Here is a 13,603-nt window from a genome sequence, read left to right as displayed (position 1 = left end):
CGAAGTCGTGTCTGACTCTTGGGACCCCATGGACTGTAGCCCGTCAGGCTCCTCTCTCCATGGAATTTTCCAGGCAAGAATACTGGAGGGGGTTGCCATTTCCTTCTCCAGGGGATTTTCCTGACCCAGGGAATTGTACCCAGGTCTCCTGCATTGTAGGCATATTCTTTACCGACTGAGTCACTAGGGAAGCCCAAGATCTGTTTGTTTAGATCTTTAATTTCTTTCAGTAGTATTTTTTAGTTTTCATAGTGTATGTTTTGCACTTCTTTTGTTAAATTTATTTCTATGTACAGTTGACCCTTAACACAGGTTTGAACTACTTGGGTCAACTTACATGTGGATTTTTTTTTTTTTTTTTTTTTCAGTAGTACCCATATATACGGAGGGCCAGCTATAAGTAATATTTGGATTTTCAGTCTTGTCCCAGCCCTCTCTAATTATTCAAGGGTCAACTGTATTTTTTCCCCCATAGAAAGCAGAAAAAAAATAATTTACTCTAAAAGATGGCAGAAATAAATTCATCTTGAAAATATACTTTGGTATAATTCTGGTGAAACAGATTTTCCCTCTGAACATGTTCTTCTACTGGCTGTCCCACTGAAGTTTTATTGTCTTGTAATAATTTTTAAACATTTCTCTGATTCCCATGTTATGAGCTGGCAATAGCCATCTTCAAATCCACAGGTTCCAAGGAGAGAGTATTGTTGGCTATTTTTCAGAGGGATAGCACTTTGTATTTCAAAAGAGTATGTAAACATTTTATGGAGGCAGCACAGTTTAGGTATGTAGGCACATCTTTTATCAAAGTGTGAGAAAGGTGACAGGAAAAAATGCTGCATTGTAGAATAAGGCTTTCAAATGTGGTGGGAACATTTTCAAGGCTGCTGATGGCTAAAATGATCGAGTCAAGGAAAGGGGTCTGAGTATGAAGGTGCTTTTGAATGTAGACGAGTTCTGATTGTGATCTCAATGACTGGTGAGCAGGTCTTCTTTCTCAAGGGCGATAATGCTTGAGGTACCATATGGTTCCATTTTTCAGTTGTGCTCCAAAGAGAGGGTTGAGTTGGGCCAGAATTGTAACCAGCCAAGATAGCAGCAAACCAAACAGGTCAGCAAAATGGTGATGATAATTCCCCAGCTGGGACTGTTCAGGTGGAACCAGGACATCAGGAAGCTGATGAAGCCACAGAATTCATTGATCACATTGAGAGGCACGTGAGCCTGGTATCTGCTATGATTGCTGCCAGAGCTCTTTATTTGATGTTATTTTTTTTATACTATTGTGAATGAAATTTTCTTTATTTGCCTCATTCTTTGTATTGTCTGCATGTGCCATAATCTATCATCAAGTTATTAACAGATCTCCCCTTGATGGACATTAAGGTCCCCAGACATTGCTATTTGTAGACATTGTCACTGTATTCGGTGAATTCCAATAAGGAAGTGTGCTGAGCTAAAGGATACTCCAAAATATTGAAATCATCAAAAATGAATATGCCCTCCTTGTTTGTAATTTTACAGCTAAAACTTTCAGGAGTCGACTGTATAAAAAAATTGTTCCAAACACTTTTCAGTTTTTTTTCTTTTTAACTTATTAAAAATAATGATATGCTAGAGGAAGTTCATGATGCTAAAGTACCGCCTAGAGCAGCCTGTCCAGTAGAACTTTCTGAGGTGATGGAAATGTTCTATCATCTGCACTGTTCGGTACTGTAGCCGCTAACTGTGTGTGTAACTGTTGAACACTTAAACTGAGGGTAGAGTGACTGAAGAACCGAATCTTAAATTTTAGTTCTGCTTAATTTTGCTAGTGGCTATTGTGTCATATAATTGTAGTTGCTTTTAGTTTGAAAGCTTGCAAAAGGGACTTCCCTGGTGATCCAGTGGTTAGGAATCCAGCTGCCAGTACTGGGAACATGGGTTTGATCCCTGGTCTGGGAAGACCCCACATGTCGTGAAGCAGCTAAGCCTATGCGTGGGCCGCAACTGCTGATCCCCGTGTACCTAGAGCCTGTGCTTCACGAGAGAGGCCACCACGATGAGAAACCCCAGTGCAGCAACCGGAGAAAACCCAAGTAGAGCGGTGAAGACCCAGTGCAGCCAAAATTAATAAATAAATAAAATACATGACCAAAAACCCCTTACCAAAAAGAAAAAAAGCAACCTTGCGGAGGTGTGCAAGAGCCGTGTCCAAAGTGGAACATCTTGCATTATTTCCTGTGTAGCATGAGGCAATCATTAGTGGTTCTAGTTAAGTTTCATCAATATATGGGTCTCAGTAAACAAGATTTTTTTTTGGGGGGGAGGAGGGGGAGTGGTCATTGCAGTTTACCCTATACCCAGCTGGCTTCAGATTGCCTACAAACAGATTTACATAGAAACACGTGGGTCCTTAGTTTGCTAGTTTTTATATGTGTATCTCATCTTGATATAAAAAGTATACTTATACAAGGTAAAACTTGTATATTCTCTAGAATCTGTTTTTAGATTTATGAATTGATCTCAGTGATTATGCTATGGGCCACTGACTGAAGATCAGGAAGCAGAGAAGGCTAGAATCTGTTGGTGGTTTGACTGACCTTGTATGTTAGCTCTCAACTAAGGCTCTGCTCTTGGCTCTTTAATTCCTCAGTTCTTCCTGGCACTCACACATGCTTGGAAAGGCTTTAGCTACCAACTGCTTGGGCTTCTGAGGTGGCTTAGTGGTAAAGAATCTACCTGCTTATGCAGGAGATGTAGGTTCAATTCCTGGGTCAGGAAGATCCCCTGGAGAAGGAAGTGGCAACCTACTCCAGTATTCTTGCCTGGAGAATCCCATGGACAGAGGAACGCGGTGGGCTGTAGCCCGTGGGGTTGCAAAAAGTCGGACGCCACTGGGCACGTATACACCAGCTACTTCCTCATGACCTCTGATTCTGTTTGCAGCCCAAACCTTTGTTTTCAGCTGTTCACACCAAACAGTCCGCTGTATTTCTCCAGTGCTAGACATCTCACATGCGCCTCAAACTCTGATGAGCTGAATCAGAAGTAAACTTGCACTGAAAACCCTTCCTCCTCCTCCTGCTGCTCGGTTCTCCATCCAAATGAATGGTGATACTGTCTTACTATGAGCGACCTAGGAGACAGACACTCACTTCCAGTTAGAGAATTACTGAGTTCTGAATTCAGATTTTCATCATCAACTCCTTGGACACCTCACTAGTTTTCCTCCTTCTGTCTTTTATCCTTTGTATCCATTCTGTATACCAATTCCATATATTTGCAGAGAGCAACTCTCTGGTTCTGAAATTGTATTTCAGTGGCTCCTACTTATCTTCAGGATAAAGCCCAAATTCCTTAGAACTGTAAATTTTTTTCTCTTGTCAGCTGACTGATGCTGAACCTCTTGCCTATCTCCACTCACACTAGGCTATTTCAGGACTTTGTGCCTCTGATCACCCTGTTTCCTGGGCTGTGGCCACCCTCTTCCACCCTCTGTGCCTCATTCTGGTCTATATCTAAAATCACCCCTAACATGTGAATGTTTGTGGCTCAGCCCTCTGCCACTTCGCCTTCCATAACAACACTCAGAGGAGCTAATTATGTTCCCATATTCATGTTTATAGGAACTTCTCTCCCTCTTGCTAGACCACGCATTCCCTTGATGCTGGGCTCCTTTGCAGTCCGGTGCACGTCCTGATACATGCTGTATACGTGTCTGAGTACTTGTGGAATCAGTGGATGCCATTTTTACATGCTTTTTGTACTCTGGTTTAAAGTTTTCTCTTTCTCTACTTCGGTAGTAATAACATGTTCTGCCAGGCCCCACAACTTTTGTATAAGATTTTAATAAAGTGGATAAGAAGTATATAGCTCTGCCATACATATGTTGTCAGGTGGTCAAACGTTCAACCCATTTGTTGTCTAAGGTGTAGTTTACTTTGAAAGCAGGTCTGATTAACATCTTCACTAACTGTTATGTGTTCTAGAAGACAGCACAGCCTTGGATATAAAATCATCTAAAGTGTCTGACTTGATTGTTTCTGTTAGAATTGGGAAAATAAAGTTGTTTTTGTTTTTTTTTTTTTTAACATTCCTGTGCCCCAAGGAGAACTAGTTCTCAGTTCTTAATTCTTCTGATCATTTCAGTTACCTAAAAAAACAAACCCAACCCAGTTCTCACTGTTGAGGCCAAAATCTGATAATTTAAAGTCAACTACTCTCTTAGTTGGCAGCTCTGTTCATTTTCTATTGCTGCATAACAAATCACCACATTCTTAGCAGCTTGAAACAATACCTGTTTATTAGCTCAGAGTTCTGTAAGTCAGAAGTTAAGGCTGTACCCTGGACTGAAACCATGCTGTTGGCCAAGGTTGCTGTTCTCATTTGGGGATTCGAGCCCTCTTTTAAGATGTCTGGTATTGGCAGAACTCATTTCTTTGCCCTGAAGTCCTTGTTATCCTTCTGGCTGTTGGCTGGGGACCACTCTCACTCCTAGAGGCCACTGGCAGTTTCTTCCAGTGTGGCCCTCATGGGCAGTTTATGACACATTTGCTCTTTTCCAGGCTAGCTCAAGCATGTCTCTGACAGCATCTGTGACCAGAGAACTCACTGTCCTTTAAAAAGGTTCATTTGATTAGGTCAGGTCCACCCAGTGTAGCTGTCCTTTTGCCATATAACATAATTGAAAGAGTGGTATCATATTCAAGGGCTACCTACACCCAGAGGAACGGGGAATTAGAGTGAGGAGCTTTGGAGCTCGTTTTAGAATTCTACCTACCGCCACAGACACTTCACGTTTAGATTTAATTTACAGAAAGATTAGAAATTCTCTTTTCATTGGAGAGGAATACATGACATCATTGTGGCTTTTTCCCCCCAGCTGTGTGACTTTACCCACTGCTATAGCAGCTAGCCTTTTAAGATAAGCTATTTTGAGAGAGAGTATATGTTGATTGATTCTATCCTTAAGTAGAAATGCCAGATTGCATGTTTCTCAGGCTGACAGTAACCACCAAAAGAGGGAGAGTAAGGAGGGTGGAAAGAAGAGAGTGAGTTTTAGATCCAGGTGGTCAACATAAGAAAGAGAAAGAAATTTGACTTTATGTGAATGTCCCTAGAATAATATCTGAAGAAATTGGTTTGGAATTTCTTTTTTATGTTTTGGTTAACAATTAAATGAATTAATTTCTAAAACTGTGTCAGTTTTTAAGCTGATAACAAAGGAAAGTACTTATTTTTCTGCCAAATGTGAAGTTTACTTGTCCTTTTCTCTGATGGAATAGGAAAGAAATAGCAGCTGGAAGGAAATCGGAACTCCTATCTGGTTGCCTTAGCAATATAGAGCAGATGATGCATGCATTGCTAGGGTGGTTCAGTGTTTTCCTCCTTTCTCGGATAGAGCAAATGTACATGAAAAATATAATATGGTGTAGATGATAATCTTAGTATTCTATGTATTTATGTATGTATCTTTGTATTCTAATGTAATATTTAAAGGAAAATATTTTGTGGTTTTTTTAAGCTATTTTTACAATAGCCCTGTTTGGAATAATGACCAGAATATTTAATTATATTGTATGTAAGGCAAAGTAAATATAGTTCTTTGTGAAAAGTATGAATGACTAGTTGGGACTTTTCTTTTTAATTTTTTATTCTGAAGTCTCTGAATTGGTACATTCTTAAATTACTAGGGCTTCCGCAATGGCTCAGTGGGTAAAGAATCCGCCTGCAGTGCAGGAGACACAGGAGATGTGAGTTTGATCCCTGGGTTGGAAAGATCCCCTGGAGGAGAAAGTGGCAACCCACTCCAGTATTCTTGTCTGAAAAATCCTATGGATAGAGGAGCCTGGCAGGCTACAGTTCAAAGGGTTACAAAGATTAGGACATGACTGAGCAACTAAGCAAGCAAAAATAACGTGTGCCTTATGTAAACTTCATACTATTATTAAATAGACTCTCAGCCTATTTTTTACAGAACCACATGTTACTTTTCACTGTAAATGTACTGGGCAGTTGTAAAAGAGACCTTGCATATAGATTGCTTAGATTTAAATGAAGATATTTCTGATTTTTCTTGGAAGCATATACTTTATTAAAGTATAAAGTGGATATTAAAAGGCATTATATAGTTTTATAGGCTTCTGCTTTTTAAAAACCAGCTTTTTGAGGTATAATTCACATACCATATATCTTAGACACTTGAAGTATGCAGTTTAACATTTTTTAGTATATTCACATGGTTATGTAACCATCACCACGTTAGAACATTTTCCTGCCTCCTAAAGAAGCCCTCATACCTGTTAAACAGTCTCCATTTCTCTTCTCTCTTTCCCTTGCTCCCAACCCTAAGCAACCACTAATTCACTCTGTCTCTGTAAATTTGTCAGTTTTTCATTTAGTATAATGTTTTCAAGGGGCATCCATGTTGTAGCATGTATTTATCAGCACTTCATTTCTTTCTATTGCTGAACAATATTACCTTTTAAGGATATACAGTTTTATTTATCCATCTGTCAATTGATGCACATTTTGGTTATTGCTGCTTTTTGTCTATTATGAATAACACTGCTGTGAACATTTTTACACAAGATTTTGTGGGGTCAAATGTTTTCATTCCTCTTGAGTATATACCTGTGAGTGGGATTGTTGGATTTTAATGGGCTTCCCTTGTGGCTCAAAAGGTAAAGAGTCTGCCCGCAATGCAGAAGACCTAAGTTCTGTCCCTGGGTTGGGAAGATCTCTGGAAAAGGGAATGGCTACCCACTTCAGTATTCTTCCTGGGAAATCCCATGGTCAGAGGAGCCTGGTGAGCTATATAGTCCAAGGCGTCGCAAAGAGCTAGACATGGCTGAGCAACATTCACTTCTGTCATGGAAACTCTAAATTCAGCCTTCTTCAGAACTATCAGATAGTCCAAGACAACGAGTGCTCTATTACACTCCTGCTGCAACGTACGAGGGCTTCAGTTTCTTCATTCTTGGCAGTACTTGTTACGGTGTTTTTTATTATTATTGTCATAAGCTTCCAGTAGGATGTGAAGTATTATATTATCTCATTGTAGTTTTGAATTCACTTTCTCAAATAATTAATGATGTAGAGCACATTTTCATGTGCTTATTGGTCATTTGTATATCTTCTTTATCTGTTCTGTTTCTTTTCCTTAATTTTTAAATTTATCTTTTTAAAATTGCTTATGCTTTTAGTATCATGTTTAAGAAACATTGCTTAGCCTTAGGTGATTGAGATTTACCCATTTTTTTTCCCACGTTATTCATTTTGAGTTAATATTATGTGTTTATGTGTGGTTTGTTTGTTTGTTTTTATATACAGATAGTCATTTGTCCCAGGACCATTTGTTGAAAAGAGTATTTTTTCACCGTTTAGTTTTGTTGGCACTGATGTTGAAAATATTAATGTCCTGTTCTACCCCTCCCCCACTGCATCTGACATGCTTCTAATAATTTTTGGCCACCACATGGATTGCAGAGTCTTGGTTCCCCAACCAGGAATTGAACCCAGGGCACAGCACTGAAAGTGCTGAGTCCTAACCACTGGACTGCCAGGGAATTTCCCTAGTAATTCTGAATAATTTTTTCAGTTTGTTTTTTGAAATGATGTCTTGATGGTTGTCAGTAGGATTAATGAAATTTTTTTTAATGTCACTTGATGTATTTCGTGATTATGCACTTGATGAGATCTTCTCTTGATTTTTTTTTAACAGTTGAGATTTTAACCAAGCTTTTAAGTGTGGTGGAAACCACCAGAGACCACTCTGAAGAAGTCGGCCTTAAGAACAATGTGGCATCATTCTCTCTTCTGTACAGTTACCCTGAGACAAATTGTTATGCTTTTCCTGTGTGGTAGGCAGTAACAAGGCTGGATGGGATGAAAAGCAGTCAGTGATTGGGCTGTAACATTTGGCAATTACGGTATACTGACCTTACTATGATGAACTGGGAAATTTGAGAATTGGTGATTATTAGTGTGAAGCAGATTACTGGGAGACAACTTAGAAAGAAGTATTCACTGGCCTGACCACTGCCAAGCAACTCCTCTGCTGCTGTTGAATCTGAGGGTCTAGACTAGTACCATCTAGTAGCAATGTAATGTGGGCCTCATTTGTAATTTAAAGAGTTCTAGAAGCCACATTAAAAGAGTAAAAAGTAGCTGAATTTCATTTTAATAATTTATGTTTAAAACATTATTTTAGCATGTAATAAGTATAAAATTATTCAAGTATTTCACTTTTTGTACTAAATTTTGGATATTCAGTATGCATTTTACGTTTAGAGCACATCTCAGTTAGGACAAGGCACATTTTGAGTGTTCAGCACCCACGTGGGACCAGAAGACCGCACAGTTCTAGATGTTTTGATATGATAGCTGGTCAAGATATTATATGAACATTACTCAACTTCCTCTGTGTTTCAAGGTACCCTGACTCATCCCTTTAACTTGATAGGACTGGCTTTTGGGTAACTATCTGCCTGCTGTTCAGTATGACCCTCCCTGAGACCAGAGGGTCTGAGAATTTTGTTAAGTGATATGGCAGCTCACCAAATGGGTCATGAATAATTGAGAGACATATATTATGATAAAGATACCTAAGCCTCTCAAACTAGATGAAATGGGCCTGTGAAAATCAGAATCTTTCCTCCCGTATCACAGACACAATGTACTCCATTGTAGTACAGCTGTGTATAACAAATACTACTGATGAGAGGTGCTCACATGGGCCTCATTTTGCCCCCGCATCCTTGGATTTGTCAATGTCTGGACATGTTTTTTTGATGATTTAAAAAAATTTTTATTGGAACACAGTTAATTTACAATGTTGTGTTAGCTTTAGGTTTACAGCAAAGTGAACCAGCTATACATAAATCCATCGTTTTCTTTTTTTAGTTTCTTTTCCTGTGTAGGACATCGCAGAATATTGAGTAGAGTTTCCTGTGCTATAGAGCAGGTTCTTGTTAGTTACTTATTTTATATGTAGTGGTGTGCGTATATGTCAGCCACAATCTCCCAGTTTATCTCCACTCTCCCCACATCCCCTGCTAACTGTAAGTTTGTTTTCTATGTTCATGACTCTACTTCTGTTTTGTAAAAACTTTGATTTATACCGATTTTTTAGATTTCACGTATAAGTGGTATCATGATATTTGTCTTTCTCTGTCTGACTGACTTCACTCAGTATGAAAATCTCTAGGTCTATCCATGTTGCTGCAAATGGCATTATTTCATTCCTTTTTTTGGCTGAGTAGTATTTCACTGTATATATGTACCACATTCCTCTGTTGATGGACATTTAGGAGAGCTTCCTCTTGATGTGTTTTGATGATCACTACTGGCGTGCAGTGGCTTGAGAGCAGGCAGATAGCATCCCACAGAGTATGAAGCAGCACCCACAACAGTGAGCCATCTGGCCCGAGTTTCAGTGGTGTTGAGCATAGCAGTACCCTGCATCAGTGAAACAAGATCCTTCAGTTTTACTAATAGTTACATAGTCTCCACAGGTAACATGTGGTGTTGTTTTTTCTTTGTTTTTGTTTTTTTAATTTAGAGAATCTCTTTTTTCTTTCATATAAAATTTCTAAGGAAGAAGCAGTCAACTTGTAAGGTATTTCTGATTGAGCCAGTTTGTCAGATAGATTCCATGCATGCCTCCTTTTCTCTAACCTCTTCTCTTTGGGAAGTGGTGAAACTGGTGAAGTTCCTCTCCTATCTCCCCTTCCTCAGACCTCTTTTCCCTGGAACCGTTTTACTTTCACTAAAGAAAGTCGTGTCTGTTAGAAAAGAAAATAAGCAGTTGCAAAGCTGCCAGAAGGATGATTGCACTTCCATAAGGTCTCCTGGGGTTTTTTTTGGATGTTCTGTCAGAGATGTGGGTGTTTGGTTGTGATGACTTCCTTTCAGTGCTCCCATCATGAGGCACAGTTAACTCAGAATGTTATCACCACCATTGTCCTAATGTCTGTTCCCCAGGGAGCTGTAACTCTGCGTCGTCATAAATTCTAGCAAGTAGAAGTCAGTGCTAGTCATTGTCAGGTTGTAGATGTTCCTTAGTTGTCCTGTCAGAGGTGGTCATACTTGCCGATGTTGGCCTTCAAGGTTCCTGTGGGCTGTGGCCCCACCCCATCCTTATGACTGCTGGGGTTTCTCTTGCCTCCCTTCATTTGCTGGGGCACTTTTGAGTTTTTGGTGACAAACCACGTATGAGCTGTAACCACCTCAGGTTGAAGGCAACGTAATAAAGGCTATTTGGGGCCTATCTTAGATTTGGCAAGAATTTAGAGTTTCAGCTTAAAAGGGGGCAGCTCCTCTGCCTCTGCCTCTTGCTAGCAGCTGGAATGAACTTGCACCCTATGATGGCTGACCTTCTCAAGCAGGTTTCCAGGGCTGTACGCCCTAGGCTGAACCACGGTGAAGAGAGGATTTAGAGCTAGCCTTCCCTGGTGGCTCAGAGGTTAAAGCGCCTGCCTGCATTGCGGGAGACCTGGGTTTGATCCCTGGGTTGGGAAGATTCCCTGGAGAAGGAAATGGCAACCCACTCCAGTATTCTTGCCTGGAGAGTCCCATGGACAGAGGAGCCTGATGTGCTGCAGTCCATGGGGTCGCAAAGAGTCGGACACGACTGAGTGACTTCACTTTCACTTTAATTGTGCAAGGAGTAACAGTGTTCTAAAAGGTGCTTTTAGAAGGGGGGCATCAGTACTGGGCAGCCCCGCTCCCTCCAAAAAAATAGCTGTTATCTACCACATTGGTCCCTGTGAAGTTCTCCTTGCCCCGCAGACTAGCGGCTCTCTACCTGTCCCACTGAACCTGTCTCTGGGGACCAGTTTAACAGCCAAATCCCGTTGTCCGTTACTTGGTTATCCGTTCCTTCCCCACTTTATACCTCTAGAGCTATGGCCAGCTCAGGGAGAGCAGTGGTGGTCCTATTGTTAGGGTAGCTTGCGACTCAAGGGACATTCTGCATCCAGTTGAGTCTTGAGGTTCAAGATTTCCCATTGGGATATGACTAGAAATTGCAGTTAAATTTTACAAGTGGAAACTTCATTTTGTAGAGTTGCATTACGAATGCTTTATTTTTGAGCAAATTTAATATATTCTTCAGGTATTCTAGATATTTGAAAGGTTTACATCTGTAGCCTTTAAAGTTTTTTGCTTCTTTTTAGTGTTAGAGGTTTTTCTATCTTTTGTAAAAGAGTATACTAAATATTTAGCTTTTATGTGACAATCAGAAATGAGCCATGGAAACTTTGCCTTGACCTATGAATTGTATTTGTATTAGACTACATTCACGTGTTTTCTTTGTTTAATTTCCAGTTTGGAACAATGTTCTTGTCTTGATAAGTAAGGTTGATAGATGACTGAATTGTCTAATGAAATTATCTATGTGTCAGTTACAGTAAACATTAGTTGGCTTTTATGAGTTATCCAGGAATCCTAACCACTTTTCTATGGTTTCAATGGGTAAATGAATTTTGATTTTAAAATGACAGATAATAAACTGTTGTGTTTTTTTTAATGTCCAGGATTGTTGTCCTCTTTTTTCTAATCTCTGGGGAATGTGTTCTAACTAATAAGGTTATGTGTCATGGGGAGCTGATTGTCTTATTTCACTTAAAATTCATGATATTAATATATGAAGACTTAAGAAATATTGAAGCTCTGAGTGAAAATGTGCCTGCAAAAATACTCCTCAGCTAATAGGATAGCCAAGGGTAGCCCTCTTGTGATTTGAAACTTTACTTGAATTCACCTAAAATGAAGTAACATTAATCAGCATCTCTTTTTAGTGTGTGAAAAGTTATATTTTTTTCCATATTAAGAAACTCTCAAGTGTGTCCATAACACAGGATTTCCTTCTGAGTAAATAGGAATTCTCCTTCCTCTTATTTCAGGCCGGAGCCTCAGCAGAAAGCTCCCTTGGTTCCTCCACCACCGCCTCCGCCACCACCACCACCTCTGCCAGACCCTGCCCCGCCAGAGCCAGAGGAGGAGATTCTGGGGTCAGATGATGAGGAGCAGGAGGACCCCGCAGACTACTGCAAAGGTGATGTGCTTGCCTTCCCCCCTGGGCCACCCCATGGTTTGTTGGGGGTAAGGACAAAGGGAGTTAATGATGCAGACTACTTGATCTTTATTAAATTAGCCTCTTGATGTCAATATTGTTAAAAAAATTTTAGATTGTTTAGTATAAAATGATACCAGAAAATATGAGAGATATCAGAAGGAAAAATATTAAGAGATAGAAAGTAAAATACATAGGTACATACATATACTGAGTAATTTCAAGATTAAATCTGCTAGCAGAATTAAAGATGGTATACAGCAGGATAATTAAATATAAAAGCAAAATAAGCCATCTGAGAAGAACATAGAAAGTAGGTTGAGCACTGAAGAACTGATGCTTTTGAATTGTGGTGCTGGGGAAGACTCTTGAGAGTGCTTTGGACAGCAAGGAGATCCAACCAGTCAATTCTAAAGGAAATCAACCCTGAATATTTATTGGAAGGACTGATGCTGAAGCTCCAGTACTTTGGCCATCTGATGTGAAGAGCTGGCTCATTTGAAAAGACCCTGGTGCTGGGAAAGATTGAGAGTAAAAGGAGAAAGGAATGGCAGAGGGGTGAGATGGTTCGATAGCATCACCAACTCAATGGATATAAGTTTGCCAAACTCTGAGAGAGAGTGAAGGAAATGAGAGTGCTGCAGTCCATGGGATCGCAGAGAGTCAGACCTGACTGAGGGAACACCTACCACCACCAAACTCCTACTGGGGGAGCCAGTCTAAGTGTTGTTCACTACATTGGATATGTTTCCTGGCTGCCAAGACTATCAAGGAGCTCTTCCTTTTTCTGGATAGCATTGAGTTACATAGTATTTTGTCTGTGGAAAGAAAATCTGCCCATTTGTTTACGGAGACAGATGTTTTCCCAGCATTGTACTCAACAAAAAACCTATTTTGTGGATTCTGCCATTGTGTGACATAGTAGATTATGTTTTGAGCTGTGATTTCACAGAATGCATAGAAATTACTCAGGTGAAGTATTCTTGTATTTATGTTTTGTAAAGACCAAGAGCATACAGCTAAGCTGCTAAAAGGCAAGCATATTGTATGATGAATATTGAAAATAATTTGATCCAGACCTCATACTCTGTGTAGACTGGATCCCAAGAATCTAGTAGAAAGGAAAGGGAGTCCATTTGCCGCCTCTTTGTTACTTACCTTACTCTCTTGGACTTTAGTTCCCTGTAACAGAGAATTATCACAGTCTGAATTCTTAGCTTCCAAACAGTTAACAAGACATTTATTTGCTACAGACTATGGAAAATGTACATCAGATTCCATATGGCTCAAGGGTAGATGGCAGGAAATACACACTGTTTAGGCCGTGAAGTGTTAATGCCTCTGTCTGTCTTGCGTCATAGTGATTGCAGGTCGTTTGTGTGTTGGGTAAAGAATAGTGTACTTTCTAATTGTCAGGAAGCGAAAGTTATCATTCTGCTATGAAACTTTAAGAAGGAATCTTCCTGTCTAATGTGATTCTTCCATAGGTGTAGATTTCTACACATAGAATCAGCGTTTTCCTTAGAAAATGAAATATTTGTCTGT

The 13,603-nt window shown here is 39.8% G+C and overlaps 1 protein-coding gene across 4 annotated transcripts in view; it reads left to right on the top strand.

The window, feature by feature from the left end:
- SRPK2 (SRSF protein kinase 2) overlaps positions 1–13,603 on the top strand; it is a 236,880-nt gene that overhangs the window by 144,784 nt on the left and 78,493 nt on the right. For all 4 annotated transcript variants that reach the window (XM_065938561.1, XM_065938560.1, XM_065938558.1 and 1 more), the window contains exon 3: positions 11,889–12,040. In XM_065938561.1, coding sequence (XP_065794633.1) covers positions 11,889–12,040 — 152 coding nt within the window. The remainder of the gene's footprint in view (positions 1–11,888; positions 12,041–13,603) is intronic.

The sequence above is a fragment of the Muntiacus reevesi genome, chromosome 6 (assembly GCF_963930625.1).
Source record: "Muntiacus reevesi chromosome 6, mMunRee1.1, whole genome shotgun sequence".
Classification (NCBI taxonomy): Eukaryota; Metazoa; Chordata; class Mammalia; order Artiodactyla; family Cervidae; genus Muntiacus; species Muntiacus reevesi.
The sequence above is the reverse complement of the archived record's forward strand: the minus strand, read 5'-3'. Positions and strand labels throughout refer to the sequence as shown.